The sequence below is a fragment of the Amblyraja radiata genome, chromosome 12 (assembly GCF_010909765.2).
Source record: "Amblyraja radiata isolate CabotCenter1 chromosome 12, sAmbRad1.1.pri, whole genome shotgun sequence".
Lineage (NCBI taxonomy): Eukaryota > Metazoa > Chordata > Chondrichthyes > Rajiformes > Rajidae > Amblyraja > Amblyraja radiata.
In genome coordinates this window covers 56,379,035-56,405,258 of record NC_045967.1, presented here as the reverse complement: position 1 = coordinate 56,405,258, position 26,224 = coordinate 56,379,035, and the positions used below count along the sequence as shown (strand labels likewise).

General features: G+C 44.3%; 1 protein-coding gene across 7 annotated transcripts in view; it reads right to left on the bottom strand.

The window, feature by feature from the left end:
- The window catches only part of LOC116979243 (U2 snRNP-associated SURP motif-containing protein-like), a 54,551-nt gene extending 39,436 nt beyond the window's left edge, over positions 1 to 15,115 (bottom strand). Inside the window, exons 1-5 of one of the 7 annotated variants that reach the window (XM_033030840.1) lie at positions 14,939 to 15,094; positions 8,898 to 8,980; positions 4,500 to 4,580; positions 2,854 to 2,968; positions 1,892 to 2,016 (exon numbers count right to left, since the gene is read on the bottom strand). In XM_033030840.1, the coding sequence (XP_032886731.1) occupies positions 1,892 to 2,016; positions 2,854 to 2,968; positions 4,500 to 4,577 (318 nt within the window). In that variant the 5' untranslated portion in view covers positions 4,578 to 4,580; positions 8,898 to 8,980; positions 14,939 to 15,094. Of the gene's footprint in view, positions 1 to 1,891; positions 2,017 to 2,853; positions 2,969 to 4,499; positions 4,581 to 6,791; positions 7,194 to 7,224; positions 7,665 to 8,897; positions 8,981 to 9,427; positions 9,478 to 14,923 lie in introns of those variants that run through there. The other 6 variants (XM_033030837.1, XM_033030838.1, XM_033030839.1 and 3 more) reach the window with 6 other exon arrangements.
- Between the last annotated feature and the right edge of the window lie 11,109 nt (positions 15,116 to 26,224).

Below are 26,224 nucleotides of genomic sequence, written 5' to 3'. Positions count from 1 at the left end.
TCATCAGAACCAAGAAAAAGAGAAAACAAGTTAATCTAGCAAAGAAGGTGTGGAAAAGTAATGGGGGGAACAAAGGATTCACCCCAATAGGGTTAAATAATGCCACCCTACCTCATGAGCTTGCCAGACTCTACAAAAAAAAAGGATGGGCCAGTTTTTGTACAAATAGATAGAAAGTGTGAGTTATGTAAAGTTAACGTGGTATTTGATATTGAGCCCTGCAGGCTGCAGCATGCTCAGACAGAACACGCTGTCCCATAAGCACGCATTGGGCTTGTTGCAACATTGCTGGAAGCCACAGATAGAAAACTCAGGCTGGGACTGGGATGATGATTCAAAGTGGCTAAGGATCACCTCTGCAAGCTTAGCTCACGTGCTTCAGAAAACAATCATCCAATCTACCTTTGGTTTTCCAATGGAGGCCATATTGTGCACACCAAATACAGTATACTAGATTGGAAGAAGTGTAAGTAACTAACTGCTCTAACTGGAAAGATTGTTTGACCCCTGGACTGTGGGAAAAAGAGGTGAAGATTTGCACGTTTTGCAGTTGTTTAAGAAAGTGGCATATGACAGGGAATGATAGGTGAGAAGCAAGGGTGGACCAGGAAGTCAATATCACAATCTCTTTCAAGTGGTGTAAGGGGAGGGGAATATTTCCCCCAAAATTTAAGGGATTGAACCTTTCTTTCAAAGACAATCTGCCTAGTCTAGGCATTAATCGAGCAAGTCTTATATACTCAAATGAAACCACCAGTAGGAGTTAGAACTCCAGATGTTGTTCTAGCAATACCTTCTATAACCGAAGCATTACCTCCCTACATCAAAAACAGAATACTAATTAAATAATAACTATATATTACCCAAATAACTAATACCAGCTCTATCCTCTTGTTCATCATTCCCTTCATCCCAGTACTGGCTTCTAATTAGTATATTCGGGAATTAATCCATTACTCCTTTCGCCTTTAAAAAGTACCTATTTGATCAAACTTTGTTGCTCCTCCAGTTTCTGTTTTGGCAGAATACATCTAAATCATTAATATATATTGTGAATAGTTGCGGCCCCAGCACCGAGACTTGCGGCACTCCACCCGCCACTGCCTGCCATTCTGACAGGGACCCGTTTATTCCTACTCCTTGTTTCCCGTCTGCCAACCAATTCTCTACCCATGTCAATGCCCTACCCCCAATACAATGTGCTCTAATTTTGCTTACTCATCTCCTGTGTGGGACCTTATCAAAGGCTTTCTGAAAGTCCAGATACACTACGTCCACTGGCTCTCCTTCATCCATTTTACTTGTCATATCCTCAAAATATTCCAGAAGATTAGTCATGCAGGAATTCCCCTTCATAAATCCATGCTGACTTGGACTAATCCTTTTACTGCTATCCAAATGCGCCGTTATTACTTCTTTAATAATTGACTCCAGCACCTTCCCCACCACCGATGTCAGGCTAACTGGTCTGTAATTCCCCGTTTACTCTCTCGCTCCTTTCTTGAAAAGTGGGATAACATTAGCTAACCTCCAATCCACAAAAACGATCCTGAATCTATAGAACATTGGAAAATGATCACCAATGTGTCCACAATTTCTATAACCATCTCCTTGAGTACCCTGGGATTCAGACCATCAGGCCCTGGGGATTTATCAGCCTTCCGTCCCATCAGTTTACCCAATACTATTTCTTGCCTAATGTAAATTTCTTTCTGTTCCTCTGTCTCCCTAGATCCAGTCTTACTGTCGCCGACTACATTCTATCTCTGTCCCGCCCCCTCCACTGACATCAGCCTGAAGAAGGGTCTCGACCCAAAACATCACTCATCCCTTCTCTCTTCGATGTAAACCAGCATCTGCAGTTCTTTCCTACATATCCTATTAAACTTACAGGTTTCTTTGCTTCAGCAGAAATAGGTGGTGCACAAGGTACTTCTTGCTGTGAAGTTTTTATTTCACCAAACTTAGCCTTAGGTTTATAGAGTTTTGTTCGTCTTTCACTCCTTTCGTTTTCATCTGAAAAATTAAAAAATTGAATTTGAAAAATGCAGATTTACCAAATATGCAGAACGTCCAAACATTCAAAGTGGCAGTCAAGTTGAATGCTACAGTAATCTTGCAAATAAAATCCCAAACGTTATGTTCCTTTAGTAATTCAATGGGACAGATATAAATTATAGCACTTTTCCTATGATATCTAATCGGTGAAAAACTCTCAATGTGCAAGCTTAAATATATGTCGACATTCTACTCGTGAACCTCTTGCTAAGCATAAACATTTCTTGGGACACAATCAACACAACTCTATTTTTTGACTTGGAGCCAATTTGCTTTCTGGTGCGAAACAACCAAAAAGGCTATTAATGTACTCCAGGGGTGCTGCCTGACCTGCTGAATTACTTTTTTTTTTGTAAATCATCATCTGCAGTCCCTTGTGTCTCAATTTATTTAGGATTCAAAATGAACAGCAATAAGTTATGATTTAGAGAAAGAACATCCAAATATATTAAGAACTAATTCTGAAGCTGAAATAACTACCTATAATAAAGATTCAATTGTTCCAAGGATATAGAACATTAATGACCAGAAACAAACAAGTCAACATTTGATTTGACTAACGTAGAAATGCTAGATGAGATCAAGTAGTGTTATCAGAGAGAACAGGAGAAAACTGTTTAATATTAAACCTGACAATGCAAAAATTAACAAGACCTAGTCTGTAAAATCACTGATAACCTGACCATGTCTCTAACTTGCAATTTATTTCAATAGTCAATACAATTATTTCATTCTTGTAACCAAAACATTGTTGCCGTATTTTAACACGACCAATTTAAAATATTAAAATATTACCTTTAGCAGCATTTACAATGCCACCCCTCACAAATGTTTTTACATTGCCTGTACCACCAGAGTCAAACGAGGCTAAAAACTCTTCATAGATTTCAGCCGCTTTTAGCTCCTCTTCCTGGAAAAAGAGTAATTTATATATTATCTTCCAAATATCATTTCCTCATCATAAAGCAACAGTCGAACAGTTTTCTAATAGGCATGCAATTAAAATTCCTGCATTCTACTGATCTAAACCATTTTTACAGCTGAAAAAAATGGTTGGTGGATGAATAACATTCTTTACACTTTTCTACATTTAAACCAAAGAATGAACTTGAAGGCATTCAATATATCCATTTACTCTCCAAGTTTCCATTCTTTAACTGAACAGTAACATTTTCAAACGAGGCTTGTCCCATTACACTCCCCCCCCCCCCCCCCCAAAGTAAAGTACTTCCATTGATTTTGAATTTCAATAAAGCCAACTCAAAAATTCTAACTAACCACATTTTTCCTTATCCCATTAGTAGTCTGTTGAGCATGAAGATTGAAAACTGAATTATTGTGGAACGTTATATATTTGGGATAAAACAGACATTTTAAAGTAGAAAAAGACTAGATAATGTTGGGGACCAAGGTATGCATATGCACAGTTCACTGTCAATCAACATCAGGCACAAGATGTAATTAGGAAGCTTCATGATTCGGTAACCTTATGATATGCGACTTGAACACAAAAGTAAGGAATCTTACTGTAAACGTTTTGGGCCTTAGTGAGCACTCGGGTATTAAGCACTGTTTCAGTCCCCTTACCCCAGTAAGAATGCTCTTGCCATAGAGGGAATCCAGCAAAGATTCACGAAAGACAGACACAAAATGCTGGAGTAACTCAGCGGGTCAGACATCATCTCTGGAGAAAATAGAGAGGTGACGTTTCGGGTCAGGACCCTTCACCAGTCTGATGAAGCTGGTTCTAAGGATGGCTGCTTTAGCGCATGAGGAGTGGTCGAGTGACCAGCCATATACCATCTAGAGTTTTGCAAAATGGAAGATCTATTCATTTAAAGTCATAAAATTGACTTTACAGGAATTCTTAGTCTGGTTACAGGGAAGATGTTTTCTCCTGTTGAAGAGTGTAGAGTTGAGGATCACTGTCTCAGGGGATAAGCATTTGAACATTTTTGATTTGAAGAAATGTCTTCACTCAAAGCAGAGTTTTGGAATTCTATACTCTGACAGCAGAAGTTAATAGCTCTCTGGAAATTAAGGGAGTCAAGCGATCCAGGAATAGTGTAGGTAAATACTAATTGAGATAAAAGATCAAATATGATCTTGATGGATAATGGAGCTAATTTGAAGGGCTGCATAGACCACTTCTTATTCTATTGCTTATGCCCTTATGAGAAATACTATTTGTGTACCTATATTTGTGTACCTGTGATGCCTGACATTAATTGTGATCAACGTTACGCATTTCCCTAATTTACAAGTTCAATGTAGATATTTTCTACAAATTACAATTCTTCGTTATTGTACATCAATCAAATTTATAATACATTCACTACTAATTTTTTGGAGCACATCTGATTTACTTTTCATCACATCACAATCTTGAACTGATAGAAAGGTTACACAAAATACTATCAAATTGAAAAAGCAGCACAAACCTTCTTTCTTAGATCCTCCTGTCCCTTTTTACTTAGGGTCCTCTTTGAAGCCAAGTTTTTCAGCTTGTTTTCTGCCATTTTCTACAGTCAAATTAAAGCATAATTTAAAACGGTTAAACACTTGATTTAACATCAAGAATGCAAATTGCGAAACTTGGTAAATGATCGGAGGCTCTAATGTAGTTCCTACGTAGGTCATGACTGGACACTAATAGTTAAAGAAAACATCACGCAAAATACTGCAACTGCCCCCAATGGAGTCCCGAGAAAAAACGCAGACCTGGTGCATGTGACTCAAAAAAAGAATTGCCAGGAAACTTTTTGATCAAAAAACAAACAGCTGATTTTAATGGTTATTTTATGGTAATCCAAGTTTGAGGGAAAAAGTTACACTATTCCCAACTTTCGACAGTAATGATGTGCTAAGTGTTCTCCTTCAATGTTAAGGATTCTAAATGCACAGAATTTAAGATATCCTTTTCTCAAACGATTTACATATATTTTTTTGCATAAGAAGATTAGATGAAAGGTCGACTCTTGCCAAGAATGTACATTTCTTCCAAGAGAACCAGTATGGAATAAAATTTAAAGGAATCATTTCATAAGTTAGGCATATTTTTACTGATGAAAAAAAAGTTACTTTAAAAAAGTAGAATACCAGCAATAAATCACTAAATTTGGTCTCTATATAGTTAACAGCACTAGAAAAAAAATCTCAGTTTTAGTAGCAAAAATACATGATTATATAAATTAAATTAAATTAAATTTCTTTATTTATATAGCACATTTTTAGTCAACTTGCATTGACCCCAAAGTGCTTCACATAATTACATCCACACACACAGGCAAAGGTGGGCGAAGTGTCTTGCCCAAGGACACACACAGGCAAAGGTGGGTGAAGTGTCTTGCCCAAGGACACAACGACAGTATGCACTCCAAGCGGGATTCGAACCAGCTACCTTCCGGTTACCAGCCGAACGCTTAGCCCATTGTGCCATCTGTCATATCTATGACATCAACACACCATGAGCAAACAGATTTTCACATCACTTACACTGACACATTCCCCTCCAGACATAATTTGCAACATGGAGAAGCAGATGCTGTGCAAACTTGAACTTTTATGCAATAGCTTGAATTATTAGTGTCTGACCTAATGACTTTACCTTACATCTGCCACGAATTTTAATCTTTCCTTTCTGGCTAAGTAGTTGGTATTGGTCAGTGCACTTATAGAGGAGACACAAGGAACTGCAGATGCTGGAATCTTGAGCAAAACCCAAAGTGCTAGAAGAACTCAGCTGGTCAGGCAGCATCTGTGGAGGGAGTGGACAGACAATGTCTCAGGACAGGGTTGAAGGCCCCTGTCTATTCTCTCTATAGATGCTGGCTGATATGGTGGCAAGAACAGGAAGGCAGATTATTATCTGAATGGTGTCAAGTTAGGAAAAGGGGAAGTACAACGAGATCTGGGTGTCCTTGTACATGAGTCACTGAAAGTAAGCATGCAGGTAAAGCAGGCGGTAATGAAAGTTAATGGCATGTTGATCGTCATAACAAGATGAGTTGAGTATAGGAGCAAAGAGGTCCTTCTGCAGTTGTACAGCGCCCTGGTGAGACCAGACCTGGAGTATTGTGTGCAGTTTTGGTCTCCAAATTTGAGAAAGGACATTCTTGTTATTGAGGGAGTGCAGCGTAGGTTCACCACGCTGCACTCGTGGAGCGGCTGGGCTTGTATACACTGCAATTTAGAAGGATGAGAGGCAATCTGATTGAAACATATAAGATTATTAAGGGATTGGACACGCTAGAGGCAGGAAGCATGTTCCCGATGTTGGGAGAGTCCAGAATCAGGGGCCACAGTTTTAAGAGTAAGGGGTAGGCCATTTAGAATGGAGATGGGGAAAAACCTTTTCACCCAGAGAGTTGTGAATCTGTGGAATTATCTGCCTCAGAAGGCAGTGGAGGCCGATTCTCTTAATTCTTTCAAGAGAGAGTTAAATAGAGCGCTTTAAGATAGCGGAGTCAAGGGATATGGGGAGAAGACAGGAACGGGGTACTGATTGTGGATGATCAGCCATGATCAGTGAATGGCAGTGCTAGCTCGAAGGGCCAAATGGTCTACTCCTGCACCTATTGTCTATTAACACTTTGTGTTTTGCTCAGTGCATTTAACAAATTGTATAGATTTCCCTCAGCATAACATAGAACAATAAACTATATTGTCGTTAATACCACATCCTCCATCATCTAAAATCAGGTTCACCTATTTATAGCACCTGTTCTCCTTACTTTTCAATTAACAAATCTCATCCAGCTTCATCCTTTATGAAATCCTCCTCCTCCAGCTTTTTTGTTTTCCATTCAGCTAGACTGGATCTTTTGTGAGCCTTGTCTTATCTTTGCATCTTTGTTGATGGCCATTCCTTCAACACTGAAGCACCAGGATCTGGGGTGGTTGCCCCAAATCTTCCTTCTTTTATCATTCTCTTTAAATCCATCCCCAAGTCAGATTTTGTACGTCGTCTCCTCCCATCAGCTTGATATCCAATTATGAATTAAAACCTGGAGAAATGGGCCAGGATATTTTGGAAAGTTGGTTTAATGTCGGTATTCATGGAGATTTCAGGATTTCAGAGGCACTAGATTCTACTGGCAAAAGTTTGAAGGATGAGAGAGCTAGATATCTATTATGTTTTTGGCCGCCTGATATAGTTGCACTCACCGAATCATTCCTTCCAGGTAATGTGCCAGACTCCTCCATTACAAACGGTAGGTACCACATGTTCCCACTGGTAGAACAGGACCAACAGAAGTGGCAGCATGATGGTATATCGATAGGAATCCTTGGCGTCCTCAAGATCAATTCTAGACCTCATGGATTCTTATGGCCGAAGGTCAGACATGGGCAGGGAAACATCCCCCTATTGATTACCTGTTAAGTTACCAGCCTCTCTCTGCCCATTAGTGCATGAATCAGTGCTCGATCATGTTGAACAATATTGAAAAGCACACAATGGAAAGGGCACAGAATGTACTCTGGGTGGGGTACTTCACAGGTGCCTTTGCAGCATCAACAACAAGTAGTACATTCGTAGTCAGTAGAGTGAATTTAACCTATTACTCACCAATTTACTAAGCAGATGCATGTCCACAAAATCAAAAACAGTACAACTATAAAAAGCTTAAAAATCAAGAAGAGTCAGATGGCATACTAACAAAATTCATCACCTGGTGCAATCCTAAGCTTAAAAAAAGCACATTCTAAGTCAGTACAGAGAGAAATAATTAGTTTTTTTTTATTTTAAAGATTGGAAACTGAAGCCAAAAACTTTGGCTATCTTGCAAGTCCAGCACAATTGAGCAATAGATACAAAAAGCTGGAGTAACTTTGCGGGACAGGCAGCATCTCTGGAGACAAGGAATGGGTGATGTTTCGGGTCGGGACCCTTCTTCAGACTGGAGAAGGGTCTCGACTCGAAACGTCACCCATTCCTTCTCTCCAGAGATGCTGCCTGCCCCGCTGAGTTACTCCAGCTTTTTGTATCTATCTTCAGTTTAAACCAGCATCTGCAGTTCCTTCCTACACAATTAAGTAATGTCAGCTCAACTCAGACTAGGAATTAGACGCAATCTGTTTTGTCTCATGCCCGGTGGCAAATTTAATTATACAACTGGGAAAGCCAAACTAAAAGCACATTTCAACTGATGAAACTGTCTCAGATAATATGAGGTAACCATATAACAATTACAGCACGGAAACAGGCCATCTCGGCCCTACAAGTCCGTGCCGAACAACTTTTTTCCCTTAGTCCCACCTGCCTGCACTCATACCATAACCCTCCATTCCCTTCTCATCCATATGCCTATCCAATTTATTTTTAAATTATACCAACGAACCTGCCGCCACCACTTCCACTGGAAGCTCATTCCACACCGCTACCACTCACTGAGTAAAGAAGTTCCCCCTCATGTTACCCCTAAACTTCTGTCCCTTAATTCTGAAGTCATGTCCTCTTGTTTGAATCTTCCCTATTCTCAAAGGGAAAAGCTTGATCACATCAACTCTGTCTATCCCTCTCATCATTTTAAAGACCTCTATCAAGTCCCCGCTTAACCTTCTGCGCTCCAGAGAATAAAGACCTAACTTATTCAACCTATCTCTGTAACTTAGTTGTTGAAACCCAGGCAACATTCTAGTAAATCTCCTCTGTACTGTACACCAAACAGGTACCGGCACTATATTCAAATCTCTGATGAAACGTAAACACCACTATGTTAATGGTTAGATTTTAAATTATATTGGCAGGTTAAGAAAAAGCAGGATGACGGATCAAGGGAAGAATATATGACACACAAATACTAAGAGACACAGAATTAGAATACGCATCACCTAACCTGGAGATTGGACACTTGAAATTCAGGTAAGGCTAAAATTAAATGCCTTCGACAAACGATGTGTGGTAAATAAGGTTGGATATCTGAAAACAAAAGTAGCCACAAGGAATTAGCACACAGTGGCAGAAACAAGGCACTGATTCAAAATAATGGAATGGGCAATTCAAATTTCTGGGTACAATATATTCATGAAAGGGGAAAAACTGAGGAAATGGTGAGAGTAAGTCACTGATCAGTTGATAAAAGCTAGAGGTCTTAATCTGCAGGAAATTGCAAAATAAATATAAGAATTTATAGAGATGATGGGAAACAATTCAAATCTACTGTAGATAAGGGTAGGGATAGAGTAAAGGACAGAATGACAAGAAAACCTTCAATATTTGTAAGAGAAAATCTTGATTGTACACTGCCAGCCCTACATGAACAGGAGCTGTATTGAATTTTGATCAAAGAACAAACTGTTAAGGGCTTGTCCCATTTAGGTGACTTTTCAGCAGACTGCCTGCAACCTTCAAGCTCGCGGCACTCGCCTGAAAAACCGCGAACTGGAACGGCGACCGTCAGAGCGGAACACACGGGGGGGGGGGGGGGGCAGGAAAGCGGGGGAGCACTGTCTGAAATTCACACGGTGCAAAGCCAAGGTGATACAGACACACACCGCGATGAACAGGAAGGTTAAAGACAGCTAGCACAGTGTACGGTAAGTCCTTTAAAAGAGCGGGGGCGGGGGGGGGGGAGAAGGGGGGACAAAGGGGAGGTGGGGAGAAGGGGGGACAAGAGGGGGAGAAGGAGTGGAGACACTTTTAAGAAGCCAGACAACTTTTAATAAGCCACAATTACATAGCTGTGAAGTTCAGCGGGCATTTAACATTACTGGGCGGTTTTCCTTGGTTCTGAAAACTCATGCTAACAATGAAAATGCCCGGTCAGCAAAGGAGATTAACTAAAACTATCTACGGCTATTCGACTACCTACAACGACATGGCAACCCCACTACCACTGCACCTACGACTACAAAAGTATCGATTTTCTCCATGGCGACCAATTTGTTGGTCGCAGAAAAATGTTCAACATGTTGAAAAAGTTTCTGCGACCATACTGAGGCCGCAACTAGTTCCCAGAAAGCGGGAACTCCTCTCGACCATGAAGGAGACTCTCCAGAGACCAACAGCGAACATGTGGCGACCATGAGTCTCCTGCACTCGCCTAAAAAGTTGCCTAAGTGGGACAGGCCCTTTAGAGGAACTCAGTGGGTCAGACATCTATGGAGGAAAACTGAACAGATGAGGTTTTGGGTAAGGACTCTTCAGGACTGGAGTAGAAGGGAGAAGCTGGCTGGAAGAGGTGAGGGGAAAGGGTGCGGCAGGAGTTGACAAGTGATCCAGTAAAGGATATGTGTCAGGGCGAGTGAGAAGGGTGGCAATAGTCAAGGGGCTGCAGATGGTGGAATCTGCAAGTCGAATCGGTAGTAAGGAAGGCAAATTCAATGCTCGCATTTATATCAAGAGGACTGGGATACAAAAACAGAGATGTAATGCTGAGGCTCTATAAGGCGCTGTGCAAGCCACATTTGGAGTACTGTGAGAACATTTGGGCTGCATATCTGAGGAAGCATGTGCTGGCTCTGAAGAGGGCCCAGAGGAAGTTTACAAGAATGATTCCAGGAATGAGTGGATTAGCATATGATGAGTGTTTGACAGCACTGGGCTTCTACTCGCTGGCGTTTAGAAGGTTGAGGGAGAACCTCATTGAAACTTACAGAATAATAAGAGGCGTAGATAGAGTGGATGTGGAAAGGATGTTTCCATTGGCGGGAGAGTCTAGGACCAGAAGTCATAGCCTCAGAATTAAAGGGTGCTCTTTTAGAAAGGAGGTGAGGAGGAACTTCTTTAGTCAGAGGGTAGTTAATCTGTGGAACTCATTGCCACAGAAGGCTGTGGAGGCCAAGTCAGTGGATGTTTTTATGGCAGAGATAGACAAATTCTTGATTAGAATGGGTGTCAAGGGTTATGGGGGAGAAGGCAGGAAAATGAGAATAGGAGGCAGATATCAGCCATGATTGAGTGGCGGAGTAGATTCGATAGGCTGAATGGCCTAATTCTGCAATTACTTGTGAACTTATGGAATATGATAAGAAAGAAGCGTGAGGGGTGAAATATAAAACCAGAGGGAGATTTAGTGGACAGATGGGAATGGGAAGGGATGAAATAGAGGACCTGCAGGAGATAGGGATGGGTGGAGAGCAGGAGGGAAAAGGTAGCAGGGTAATGGGGGGGGGGGGGAGGAGGGGAATGGAAAGGCAGATGTGCGATGAGCGAACCTGGGTGGGTTCGAAGGAAAGAGAAGAGAGGGGGAAAATTGGAGAATTTAATGTTCATGGCCTTAGGTTTGAGGCTATCCAAGCAGAATATACGGTGCCGATCTCCCAGTCTGCTTGTGGACTCATGCTGGCAATGGAGGAGGCCAAGGACAGGCAGCTTGGTATGGAAATGGGAACTAAAGTGGCTGGAATCAGGAGCTCCATTTGACTCTGGCAGACAGACAACTCTTCAACAAAGTGGCAGCCAAGTCTACATTTAGTTTGGGGAAAAAGTGGAATGAAATTGAGAATCTATGCTGATAATGATTGTGTTTGGTGAACTTATGGAAATGACAAGAAATAATGAACTGCAGTTGAAAGTTCCAGTGGTCTTGGAAGGCTGGCTGTTAAAAGGATAACTTTGGGTGGGGAGGGGGGCTTTTAAGGTATAGTTCAGATGCATAAAATAAAAAATCTTATGAAGAGGAAAGGAAGGGCGTTCAAAAGCCAAGGATAGAGATTAAAGTGAAACAGACAAAAACACTAAATACAAGCATCAAGTTTGTAATTCAGATGAGAATGCATAAAGTACAATGGCAAAATCAAAAAAGAAGCAAGAAGAGGAAAGGAATTAGAATGGATCTGTAAAGTAACTCCAAGATTTATTAGCAACATAAATAATTACAAAGGAAAGGAGGGCCGATCTGGTTCAGAAATACTTAATTAGAAGGCAGAAGATGTAACATCTTCAATAAATATAGAAATTGAAAGTGATAGATCGAGTTTGGAGGCACATTAAAGAATCATTCAAAACCTTGGTTTTGGCTTCACTGAAAGGGCATAAAATCAAACAAATGCAAAAGGTAATGCTAAACCCTTATAAACCACCACTTAGAATATTTTGTCCATTATGTCCAAGAGGTCAGTGTCAGTAATACGTGGAATGTTTTCAGAGATGAAAGGCTTTTACTTCATGGGAGCATGACTATCGTGGATTGTTCTCCTTAGAGTAGAAGCAGTCAAAGGATAAAATTGAGGGATTTTCAACATTGTAAATAGTTTTGGTAGTATAAATATGGAGACATTTTTTCCAGTAGCAGAAATATCAATAACCAGATGGAAATATTTAAAATTTCAAGGAAATTGTAGAAAAAGGATTGGGACTAATTGGATAGTTCTTCTTCATAAAGACACGAGCCAGATAATCAAAGAGAAATACATCATGGAGCTCCTTCAGCTCAACTCATCCATGCCAACCAAGATGCACCATCTAAACCAGTTTCATTTACATAATTTGGCCTATATCCCTCTGAATATCTCCCCCTCCCCTTCCCTCCTCTCTCCCCCCCCTCCTCTCTTCCCCCACCCCCTCCTCTCTCCCCCCCCCCCTCCCCTCCCCCGCAACCGCGAGTTGAGGGGAAGGGACCCAACAGGTCCCACTTGGTCTAGTATCTCCTATTTGTGTACTTGTCCAAGTGTATTTTGAATGTTGTTATTGCAACTGCCTCAACTACCTCCTCTGGCAACTCATTCCATATACACACCATCCTGAGGAAAAACTTTCACCTCAGGTTTTTATTAAATCTTTCTCCTCTCACCTTAAACCCATGTCCTATAGTTCTTGATTCCCCTACCCTGGGTAAAGACTCTGTGTATTCACCCCATCTATTTCCATCATGATTTTAAAAACCTCATATGGAATAGTAGAATAAGGCCATTCGGTCCATAAAGTCTACTCCGCTATTCAATCATGGCTGATCGATATCTCCCTCCTAACCCTATTCTCCTGCCTTCTCCCTATGACGTCTGACACCTGTACTAATCAAGAATCTATCTGTCTCTGCCTTAAAAATATCCACTGACTTGGCCTCCGCAGCCTTCTGTGGCAAAGAATTCCACAAATTCACCACCACTATTCTGTATGTTTCAATGAGGTCCCAGCGAGTACAGGCCCACTGCCGACAAACACTCATAGGTTAGCCTACTCATTCCTGGGATCATTCTTGTAAACCTCCTCTGGACCCTCTCCAGAGCCAGCACATCCTTCCTCAGATATGGTGCCCAAAATTGCTCACGATATTCCAAATGCGGCCTTATAGAGCCTCAACATTACATCCCTATAAAATCACTAATTAGCCTGCTGCGCTCAAAGGAGTAAAATCCTATCTCGCCTAATCTCTCCCTGTAGCTCAGGCCCTCAAGTCTTGGCAATGTCCTGGTAAATCTTCTCTGCACTTTCCAGCTTAATGACATCCTTCCTTTGGCATTGACTAAAACTGAACACAACACTACAAATGCAGCCTCTTGTACAACTCTACAATAATGCGTAGGTTTACAAGGTTAATTCCTGGGATGGGGGACTGCCATATGCTGAGAGAATGGAGCGACTGGACTTGTACACTCTGGAGTTTAGAAGGATGAGAGGGAATCTTATTGAAACATATAAGATTATTAGGGGTTTGGACACGCTAGAGGCAGGAAACATGTTCCTGATGTTGGGGGAATCCAGAACCAGGGCCACAGTTTAAGAATAAGGAGTAAGCCATTTAGAACGGAGACAAGGAAACACTTTTTCTCACAGAGTGGTGAGTCTGTGGAATTCTCTGCCTCAGAGGGCGGTGGAGGCAGGTTCTCGGGATGCTTTCAAGAGAGAGCTAGATAGGGCTCTTAAAAATAGCGGAGTCAGGGGATATGGGAGAAGGCAGGAACTGGGTACTGATTGGGAATGAACACATTGAATGGCGGTGCTGGCTCGAAGGGCCTACTCCTATACTCAAGCAGACACAAAAAGCTGGAGTAAATCTGCAGGTTAGACAGCATCTCTGGAGAATGGGAATAGGTGACGTTTCAGGTCGAAATTCTTCTTCAGACTATCTGAAGAAGGGTCTCGACCCGAAATGTCACCTATTCCTTTTCTCCAGAGATGCTGTCTGACCTGCTGAGTTAGTCCAGCTTTTTGTATGTCTTCCATTTAAACCAGCATCTGCAGTTCCTTCCGACAAAACTCTATTCTCAAGTACCCTGGCTGACGAAGGTCAAAGTACCAAAAGTATTTTTTACCACTCTATCCAGCTATGACGCCACGCTCAGGGAACTGTCTATTTGTTGTTGTACTCCTAAATGGGTCTGCTTTACAACACTCCTCAGGGCCTTACTATTCAGGGATGGTCCTGCCAAGTTTTGACTCCCCGCAATGCAACATCTCATACTTATCTGCATTAAATTCCATGAGCTATTCTTCAGTGGGGATGTGGGGGGGGGTGAATGGGGATGCGGGGTGAATAGGGATGCCGGAGGGGAGGGGTAAATGGAGATGCGAGGGGATGAATGAGGATGCGGGTGAGGCGGTGAATGGGGGGGGGGGGGCGTTAAATGGGGATGCGAGGGTGAATAGGAATGTCGGGGGGGGGTCGAGTTAATGTGGTGGGGGATGGCGGACAGTGGGTCCCAATTTAATTGGGGGTGGGAGGGGGGGGGGCGAAGTAGCGTGAGGGTGGTTGTGGGGAAGGAATTGGAGTTGGGGCCGGATATTTACGGGAGGGATCGGGAAGAGCCCCCCCCCCCCCCCCCGTCTGAATACGCAGCGACACGGACATCGGCTCTAAAGCCACCTGTGGCCCAGAGCAGCCCCGGTCCCCGGTCCCCGGTCCCCGCCGGCTCGTGCGTGGGCGCGGGTCAGGCCCAGGGTAGAGTAGGCCCAGGCCCCGGCCCCGGCCGAACCACGCACCCAGCTGTCTCGCACCGTTCGCTGCTGCCGGTGATTCTCCCCACTACCGGCTGCCTCTTGCCGGTCTCCGGTCTGCTCTGCCCCTCAGGCCGCTCGCCGGGCCCTAGACCTCAGGCTGCCGTCCGTCCGTCCGTCCACCGCTGCCGCCGCTGCCGCCCCAGCAACTGCCAATGCGCGTGCGCGGAGGCGGGCGGGCGGGCGGGCGGGCGGCCGGCGCTATCGCCAGTGCGCACGCTCGGAGGCGGCCGGCAACGTCGCCAGTGCGCGCGCGCGGGGCCGGCGCACTCTCTTCCAAAGATACTGGAGGAGCTTTGCTCTCTTCCCTCCACAGAAGTTTGGTTTATTGTCACATGCACCGAGGTACAGTGAAAAGCTTTAGTTGCCTGTTATCCAGTCAGTAGAAAGACAATATGTGATTACAGTCAAGCCATTTACAGTGTATATATACACATGAGGGAATAACGTTTAGATGAGTTATTCCAGCACTCGTGTAGAAAGGGACAGCAGATGCTGCTTGTCACCGAAGATAGACACAACGTGCTGGAGTAACTCATCGGGACTGGCAGCATCTCTGGAGAAGGGTCTCAACAGAAACATCACCTATTCCTTTTCTTCAGAGATGCTGCCTGGCTCACTGAGTTACTCCAGCACTTTGTGTCGTGGCCATTTGGCTTATTTTGTGTGTCATTAATTATGGCATTAGCCTTTAAATTTTAAACTACGTGGGTGGGATTTATTACGTAGTCAAGGGCATGTTTGGTGCTGGGTTTCTTGCGCAGTTGCTTAGTTTTAATTTAGCTCGGAGCTACATGGGGAAGGAATACCCTTCAACCCTGTGAAGTTTAACCGAGACACGAGGAGTTTTCTAACGTTTAAAGCGATATGCTGGAGTTTGAACAAGATTAAAGTGTACAAGTCGGAGAAGAAGGTTGAATGTATATGTCTGAAGAAGGGTTTCGGCCCGAAACGTTGCCTAATTCCATTCGCTCCATAGATGCTGCTGCACCCGCTGAGTTTCTCCAGCTTTTTTGTGTACCTTCGCTTTTCCAGCATCTGCAGTTCCTTCTTAAACACTGGATGTATATCTTATTGTTTTTCTTCAACAAAAAAGAAACTATTAATCAAAAGACAGTATTATGAAGATTTATCTGTGAAGAAGCTCTGAAGGTTTCTCAAGGCTCACATGCGTATTACGACATTCTCCTTAAACCATGTAGTCTCTTTAGTGGCTAGAGGGAGTAATCTCTTGAACGATATAAAAATCTGCCACTATATAAAGTCGAAGGATACAGGAGGTGAGAGCCAGTCCCTGAGAGTAGGACAGAAGACTTGGCTAGGATCTCAAAGGAGGTTTTGGCCAGAAGACCGGTTCCTGAAGAGGAACTGAAGACAATAGATCTCGGCCAGAGATGGCCTAGAGATATATCGACAGTGACATGACATCTGAAGATTGAAGACATTATCAAGAAATCGTGACTTGAAATCGACTATTATTTTTTTGAATTGAAGCTGAAAAGCGTTAATTTTGAACGGCTTCTGTAAGGTTAAAGAAAGCTTGCCACTGGCTTGGAAGAAAGCCAATAAAGTGTTTTTCCATGTACCTGGAAAAATCCAGATGTTCGACCTTGGATTGTTTTGAAGTCAAGATAAGACACATTCCTTTTGAACTAATGTTATTTTTAACTTAGTGGATGTTGAGGGTTGTTGTCTGGAAATCCAATTTGTTATTGTTCCTGAGAAAATATGTTCACACAAAATTGGAGCAAAATTGAAGAAGTCTTTGTTAGTTCAATTTAAAGACTTGGCAATTTGCCAAGACCTGTTTAATCCATGGAGCAAGAAGATGAAGAAAGAGCCATGTCTGAGGAACCACAAGGTGACGAAGTCAAGCTCAGTCAAGGACAAGCTGCCTAACTGAAAGACACTTAGAAGGAGGAAAACTCGATATGGGAACAAGTTAATGAGTCAATTGAAAGCTACAGAAAAGTCATGTATCGAGAAGATGCAGATAATACCCAAGCTGCCTACCTGAAAGAAACCGAGAAGGAGAGAAACAAGTTATGCAACAGGTTACCAAATCAATTGAGAAATAGAAGAAACTAATGGAATCAGTTAAGAACGCGATGAAAATAGAATCTAATCTGGGCCAACTATGGAACTTCTGCCAAGAGGTTGGAAAGAAACAAAATGTGCTGCTGTGTTCACAGCCGCCTCGGGAAGAATGCGAAAGACACACCCAGTGGTGGGAAGCAAGGGTGGAGATATTCAATGCTTTCATGGATGAGGCAGAGAAGTGGTTATCTGATATTATACCACAACTTACGTGCTTAACAGCTAGAAGTGCAATGCAACAAGGTGCTGGATTGGAAGATGAGATTACACCACGAGATAGTATCTCGAACATATCTACATGAAGATCAGGACATAAATCTGGTTCTATAGCCAGTTCGGTATTAAGGGCTTCTGCTCGATTGGGAGTTGAAGCTGATCTAGCTGCTCTCTCAATAGAAGCGGATGCCTTGAAGAAGAAACATGAGTTGAGCGACAAGTAGAACAGATGAAAGAAGAGAGGACTCGACAGAAAGAAGAGATGAAGAGACAAGAAGAAGAGATGACGCGACAAGAGGTAGAGATGAGGCGACAAAAAGAACAGCTGGACCCAGACACAAAGATGGCAGTGGCCAAATCAAAGAAGGAGATATTGGAAAGTGATGGTTCAAGATGCAGTTCTAGAGCATCGAAGACGATGAACTCTGGACCAAGAAGAAAAACTGTTCCAAGTGACTCGGCAGGTGGAAGTAATTCACTTGCTGCAAGTAATTCACAAGTTTTTAGGATGTGGCACAGCCCTCAGAAAAAATTCATCTGGTCACAAGGTGAACCTGCAAACTCCACATAGGCAGCAGCCGAGGTCAGGATCCAACCTGGGTCTCTGGTACTGTAAGGCATCGGTTCTACAGCTGCGCTACCGTGTTGCCCTAGATTTCTGGAATTTCAGGCGCATTATGAAAAGCTCCATAAATTTGGTGTGTTGCATTTGTCTTTTCCTCACAACCCCTCACATCTTAGGGGTTCATAAATTGCTTTTGCCACATTGAGCCTATGTCTGCAAACCTTGACCCTCTTGTCAGTCCCTTCTTACCTACATCCAGGACACCTCACGTGCCTTCCACTCATTTGACAACTTTGAATTTCTTTCCCCTCATCTTCACTGTGGCTGACCAGGACTCATTCACCTCTATCCACCATTAAGGTACCTCCACTTCTTTCTGTAACATAGATCCAACTAGTTCCCCTCCACTAATCCTCTCACCTACCTGCAGAACTTGTTACTCACCGTGAACAACCTCTTTCGATACTGGTATTGGCCACTTGTGGGTGGAGCACCAAGGCAAATTCCTTGTATGTGAATACTTGGCCAATAAACTTACTTACTTACTTGAACACTAACTAAACTATAAACGACAGCCAGTCCTGGTTGCTCTAAGGATTTTGAGCTTTTTGCACTTTGGATTTTTTTAATTTATTGATTTTTTGTTTATTATGTTATCTACGAATAATGTGTTTAGAGGCCTGTCATGCTGTTGCAAGTAAGAATATAATTAAACATAGAAACATAGAAAATAGGTGCAGGAGTAGGCCATTCGGCCCTTCGAGCCTGCACCGCCATTAAATATGATCATGGCTGATCATCCAACCCAGTATCCCATCCCTGCCTTCTCTCCATACCCACCCCCTGATTCCTTTAGCCACAAGGGTCACATCTAACTCCCTCTTAAATATAGCCAATGAACTGGCCACAACTACCTTCTATGGCAGACAATTCCACAGATTCACCACTCTCTGTGTAAAAAATGATTTTCTCATCTCGGTCCTAAAAGACTTCCCTCTTATCCTTAAACTGTGACCCCTAGTTCTGGACTTCCCCAACATCGGGAATAATCTTCCTGCATCTAGCCTGTCCAACCCCTTAAGAATTTTGTAAGTGTCTATAAGATCCCCCCTCAATCTTCAATAAGTTTTGTCACTTTATTGCACAATCCTCAACACTGCCAACCACAAAAGCCTCATACAGCGATAAAGCAACTCCACAACCAATAGACGAGACCAAAGCCAACACTACCCCACACATACCAGGGACAACCGTTATGCCAAGTGCTTTCCTGAGATAGAGGGAATTGTTCTGAGGAATTTCATTGTTCAGTATATATGACAATTAGACACTCTTACCTCTCGACAAATGAAAGGAGTAGTCGGGGAGGAATGGTCTTTGCTCATTCTCTATGTGGAGCTGTCTTTGTCTGTAGCCTACTCTGGCATCATTGCCCAAGTCTTTCTTCACTTTGCCATAGAGGGAGTGCAGAGAAGGTTCACCAGACTGATTCGAAGGGCCAAATGGCCTACTCCTGCGCCTATTTTCTATGTTACACTGACAATACCTTTTGCTGCCTCCCGCACTTGTACGGAACTGGTCAATTTTCTCACCTACGCTACAAACTTGCATCTGCCTTCAAATTCTCTTGGCTCACTCTGACATATCTCCCCCTTTTTTAACTCCCTCCGTCTCCATCTAAGGAGACAAATTATCCACGACAACCCTACTGATTCCCACAGCTACCTAGCCTCCGATCACAATCCCCATCCCTTCTCTTGTAAGGATGCTATCCCTTGCTCAAAGTTTCCCCATCCCCACTTTCCATGTTATTGAGATTGAGCCTTTCAGTTCCAGGACCTCCGAAAAGTCTTCCAGAAATGTGGCTTCTCCTTTGCTGTGTTTGATGGAGCCGTCACCTGCATCTTTTCCTTTTCCCACACTCGTGCTCCCACTCTGACAGAACAGAGATAGAGTTCGTTGGGTCCTTACTGTTCATCCTGCCACCATCCACATAAACTTAATCATTTCCACCAGTTGCAACAGGATCCCACCACCCACCACTGCTCGCAATTTCCCTTCCCCCTTTTGCAAGAACCACTTTCTCTGTAACTCCCTAGTTTACTCATCCTTCACCTCCCAATCCTCCCCGACCCTTGGGTCTTTCCTCTGCAAAGGTTAGCAAGTTTACAGATGATACAAAAGTGGGTGTGTTTGCAGATGGTGAAGATGATTGTGAAAAATTGCAGCAGGATTTTGATCAATTGGCCAGGTGGGCTGCGGAATGGTCGATGGAATGTAATACAGGGAAATGCGAGGTGTTGCATTTTGGAAGTCTAACATGGGCAGGACCTACAGTGAATGGTAGGGCTCTGGGTAATGTTGTAGAGCAGAGGGATCTAGGAGTACAGGTGTTTAAGAAAGAACTGCAAATGCTGATTTAAATCGAAGGTAGACACAAAATGCTGGAGTAACTCAGCGGGTGAGGCAGCATTCCTGGAGAGAAGGAATGGTCGACGTTTCAGGTCGAGACCCTTCTTCAGTCTGAAGGGTCTCAACCCGAAACGTCGCCCATCCCTTCTCTACAGAGATGCTGCCTCACCCGCTGAGTTACTCCAGCATTTTGTGAATACCTAGGAGTACAGGTGCATGGCGTTGAGTCAGAGGTAGATACGGTGGGTCAAAAAGGTTTTGGTACATTAGCCTTCATCAGTCAGAGTTCATTGAGTATAGAAGTTGGGAGGTCATGTTGCAGTTGTGTAAGACGTTGGTGAGACCGCATTTAAAGTATTGTGTTCAGTTCTGGGCACCATGTTATAGGAAAGATGTTGTCAAGCTGGAAAGGGTACAGAGAAGGTGTACGAGGATGTTGCCAGGAATAGAGGGTCTGAGCTATAGGGAGAGGTTGAGTAGGCTGGGTCTCTACTCCCTGGAGCACAGGAGGATGAGGGGTGATCTTATAGAGGTGTACAAAAACATGAGAGGCATAGATCAGATGGATACACTGGATAAGCCGGGAAGCATTGTGAGAGTCATGTTTTATGACTTCTCCTGTGCTTTTAACAACATCCGGCCTGCACTACTAGGGAGCAAACTGACGAAGATACGGGTGGATGCTCCATTGGTGTCCTGGATCACCAACTACCTGACTGGATGATCACAGTATGTCAGGCTACGGAACTGTGTCTCGGACATGGTAGTGAGCAACACAGGGGCCCCACAGGGGACGGTCCTCTCTCCCTTCCTGTTCGCCATCTACATCTCAGACTTCAGATATAATTCAGACTCCTGCCACCTGCAGAGGTTTTTGGATGACTCTACAATTGTGGGCTGCATCAGTGAGGGGAGGGGAGGGAAGCTGAATACAGAGGTGTAGTCCACGACTTTGTTGAGTGGTGTGGGCTGAACCACCTGCAACTCAACACAGACAAGACTAAGGCATTAGTGGTGGACTTTAAAAGGAGAGGAACACTCCTGTCCCCTGCCTCCATTAATGGTGCGAATGTGCAGATTACCAAGGAGTACAAGTACCTTGGTGTTTACCTGAACAGTAAACTGGACTGGTGCAGGAATGCTGAGGCCCTGTACAAGAAGGGACAGAGCCGGCTGTACTGTCTGAGGAGGCTCCGCTCCTTCAACGTTTGCAGTAAGATTCTGCAGATGTTCTACCAATCGGTGGTGGCCAGTACCATCTTCTTCGCTGTCGTATGCTGGGCCATGAACACCCACAGGATTAACAAGCTCATCCGATCAACGGTTGCCGATGTTCTGGGGGCGGAGTTGGATTCATGGGAGGTGGGCTTGGAGGGGAGGATACTCCACAAACTGCGGAGCATCTTGGACAATACAGCTCACCCCCTCCATAACACACTGGTCAACCTGAGGAGCACCTTCAGCAACTGACTGGTTCCACCAAGATGACATACAGAACACCACAGGAGATCTTTTTTCCCTGTGGCTATCAAACTATATAACGTCACCCCCTTCTGTCGTGGGATAGACTGACTCCCCTCCCTCCTCCTCCCTCTCCCCCCCCCCCATTTTCCAATCTTTACACATCCCCAATCCTGGACTTCCCAATCGTCATTTTAATTTCATGTTTCAGGTATCTTGTTGTGTTTGATGACTGTTTGACTGTTGGCAGACCACTTTCTCTCCTGGGATAAATAAAGTTCTATCGTAACATATATTGCCCAGAGCAGGTGAATCGAGGACCAAAGGACATAGGTTGAAGGGGAAAAGATTTAATTGGAATCTGAGGGGTAACCTTTTAAACACAAAGGCCAGTGAGTGCATGGAACAAGCTGCCATAGTAGTTGAGGCTGGGACTATCCCAACATTTAAAAAACAGTTAGACAGGTACATGGATAGCACAGGTTCAGAGGGACATGGCCCAAACACAGGCCGGTGGGACTAGTGTACCTGGGACATGTTGGCTGCTGTGGGCAAGTCGGGGTGAAGGGGCTTTTTCCACACTATCACTATGATTTACGCAGACCTCCTCCAACCTCGTCTGACGCATTCTGTGCTCTTGTTGTAGCCTATACACCGGAGTGATCAGCATGGACTCAACAACTGCTTTCCGAAGCACCCGAGCCGTGTCTACTATGGTTGAACTACTGGTTGTATGCCATTTAAACTTCACTTCATATTCCCACACTGACATGTCCATCCTGAATGGATCAAAAGGAGAGAAAAAGGAACACAGGTAGCAAGAGTTACCTGAAATTGGAAAATTCAATGTTCATAGCATTAAGTTGTACACTACCCAGGTAGTGTTCTTTTTGTTTGCATTTGGCTTCATCCTCAGGGAAATTGAAATGGTATGCAACTGGGAACTTGAGATGGCCAATGTAGCTGAGTGCAGGTGTTCTATAGTCATCTGGAATACACCTGGTTTCATCGATGTGGAGAGGTTCTGCCAGGTGCAAAGGGATCCTACCACCAGCGACATCTTCCCCTCCCAACCCCTGATATTTTCAGTACAAACTATTCCCATCATAACTCCCTGGTTTGTTTATCCCACCCCAACTCACCCGTGGCACTTTCGCTTGCAATCGTAAGAGGTGCAATACCCATGTAATGAAGGCCAACGTATCACCTTCCTTCTGAACTTCTTACTACCCCTTCATATTGCATTCAATAATGTTTAAGGACACCAGATGACGTTGTACATCAACATTTCCCAATCTCATTTACATAGGCGCAGTTTCAGCTTAGAAGAGTCCCGACCAGAGAGATGATCTATCCATGTTCTCCAGAAATGCTGCCTGACCGGTTGAGTTACTCTAGCACTTTGTGTCATACATCAGTTTGGTAGATTAATAGTTGACAGACACAAAATGCTGGAGTAACTCAGCGGGACAGGCAGCATCTCTCGAGAGAAAGAATGTCACCCATTCCTTCTCTCCAGAGATGCTGCCTGTCCCGCTGAGTGACTCCAGCATTTTGTGTGTGTCTTCAGTTTAAACTAGTTTCTTCCTACACAATTGTTGACTGTAAATTGCTCAGTGTATATGTGAGGTGTGTAATCCAAGGGAGTTGAAGGGTATGTGAGGAAAATAAAATAGGATTAGTGTAATTGACTGCTTCATGGTCAGGGTGCAGTTGATAGTCCGATGAACATGCTCTGTGACTGAAATCTAATGTGGAGCATATCATGAATGACATTATTATGGGGAACAAGGAAATGGCAGATGAGTTGAACAGGTACTTTGGAAACTTTTAAGAAAGGCGGGAGAGAGAAAACGGGGAATTATAGACCAGTTAGCCTGACAGCGGTGGTGGGGAAGATGCTGGATTCAATCATAAAATATGAAATAACGGCACATTTGGATAGCAGAAACAGGATCGGTCCAAGTCAGCATGGATTTACAAAGGGGAAATCATGCTCGACTAATCTTCTGGATTTTTTTGAGGATGTAACTAGGAAATTGGACAAGGGAGAGCCAGTCGACGTAGTGTACCAGGACTTTCAGAAAGCATTTTATAAGATCCCACATAGGAGATTAGTGGGCAAAATTAGGGCACATGGTATTGGGTGTAGAGTGTTGACATGGATAGAAAATTGGTTTGAAAATTGGACAGGAAACAAAGAGTAAGGATTAACGGGTCCCTTTCAGAATGGCAGGCGGTGACTAGGGTACCCGGACGTGGCATCGAAGGACAAAAAGCCGAAGCAAGGAAGTTGGAGCCAAATAACCGAACGGAAAAGAAGCCGAACCGCCAAATAACCGAAAGCGTACGAAGCCGAAACGTCAACTAACCGAAAGGGTGGGACGCCTACGGCTTGTGTGGGAAAATGACCCCCACCCTCCCGTCTCCCCCGGCCAGTGATGTGATGGACACTGGGGTCTGGACCAATCGCTGACAAGTCCTGCCGCCCCCCCCCCCCCCCCCCGGGCGACGTCATGTCCGTTATTTAACTTTGTCAGAGCAGCCATTTGGTGAGTTGGCTTGTAGGCGACGCAGCCTTTCAGTCAGTTGCCGTTTTGGCAGAGCAGCCTTTCGCTGAATTTGCTTTTAGGTGTCCCGCCCTTTCGGTTAGTTTGCTTTTAGGCGTCCAACCCTTTCAGTTAGTTGGTGTTTCGGTTTTGTACGCTTTCGGTTATTTGGCGTTTCAGCTTAGTTTCCGTTCGGTTATTTGGCTTTCACTTCTTTGCTTCGGCTTCTAGACCTTCGACGCCACGTCCGCACACGGTGACTAGTGGGGTACCGCAAGGCTCGGTGCTGGGACCGCAGCTATTTAAAATATACATCAATGATTTAGATGAAGGGATTCAAAGTAACATTCGCAAAAAGCTGGGTATCAGTGTGAACTGTGAGGAGGATGCTACAAGAATGCAGGGTGACTTGGACAGGTTGGGTGAGTGGGCAGATACATGGCAAATTGGTTGGTGGGGGCGCTGCAAGCCGACAGCCCTGTCAGCAGCGTGTTTGTTTTTTCTACTTTTTTAGTATATCTTAATGTATGTTTTTAATGTTTCTCTGTGTGTCTTGTGTGGGGGGGTAAGGGGGAAAGCGTTTTGGTTGCCTCCTCCACGGAGAGGCAACTTTTTCCATGTCGCCTCTCCTGTGGCCTAACATCGAGGATTGGTGCGGCCTTTCCCGGAGACACGCCCGGGGCTTCACCTGCGGGCGCAGTGCGGACTCTCGTCGCAGAGCAGGCGAGCCCTCGCCGGGGGTCGTTGGAGGGGAGCGCTCCGTTTGCTGGCCCGCTGCAGCCTGAAGCCGCGTTCTGCGGAGCTCCAGCTGGCGCAGCGTCCGCAGCCTGGGATCCCTCTTTGGGGACCCCGGAGGACAAGAGCTCCGACCGCCGGCCAACTTCTATCGCGGGCGGGGACTTACCATCTGGAGCGGGGTCCCTCGCCAGGGATCCCTGGAGAGGATCCCTGACCGCCGGCCCTGCGGTCTGCGGTGCTTCTGGCTGTGGCGCGGCGGGGAATTTAGATCTTCGACCGCCGGCCTACACCATCTTGAAGCCGCGGTCTCCAGTGGGTGGGCACAGATTCAGGACTTACCCTGTCTGTACAGCTGGACGCCCGCAGCGGCGAGTGCGGAGGGTTGAGGTCCCGACCCCGGGGGAAAATGGAGGACTGGCCAATTTTTGTGCATTCCACCACAGTGATGAATGCTGTGGTGGATGTTTGTGTTACATTTTTATTGTGTATTGTGTGTTGTTTTTTATTGATCCGCTGCTGGCAAATTCATTTCACTTGCACTTATGTGCAAGTGACGAATAAAACTTGATTGATTGATTGTGATGCAGTTTAATGTGGATAAATGTGAGGTTATCCTCTTGGGTCGCAAAAAAAGGAAGGCAGATTATTATCTAAATGGTGTCAAGTTGGGAAATGGGGAAGTACAACGGGATCTGGGGGTCCTTCTTCATCAGTCAATGAAAGTAAGCAAAGGTACACAAAAATGCTGGAGAAACTCAGCGGGTGCAGCAGCATCAATGGAGCGAAGGAAATAGGCAACGTTTCGGTCTGAAACCCTTCTTCAGAAAGTAAGCATGTAGGTACAGCAGGCAGTGAAGAAAGCGAATGACATGTTGGACTTTATAGCAAGGAGTTGAGTATAGGAGTAAAGAGGTCCTTCTGCAATTGTACAGGGCCCTAGTGAGACCACACCTGGAGTATTGTGTGCAGCTTTGGTCCCCTAATTTGAGGAAGGACATTCTTGCTATTGAGGGAGTGCAGCGTAGGTTCACAAGGTTAATTCCCAGGATGGCGGGTGTCATATGCTGAGAGAATGGAGCGGCTGGGCTTGTATACTCTGGAATTTAGAAGTATGAGAGGGGATCTTTTTGAAACGTATAACATTGATAAGGGTTTGGACTCGCTGGAGGCAGGAAACATGTTCCCGACGTTGGGGGAGTCCAGAACCAGGGGCCACAGTTTAAGAATAAGGGGTAAGCCATTTAGAAC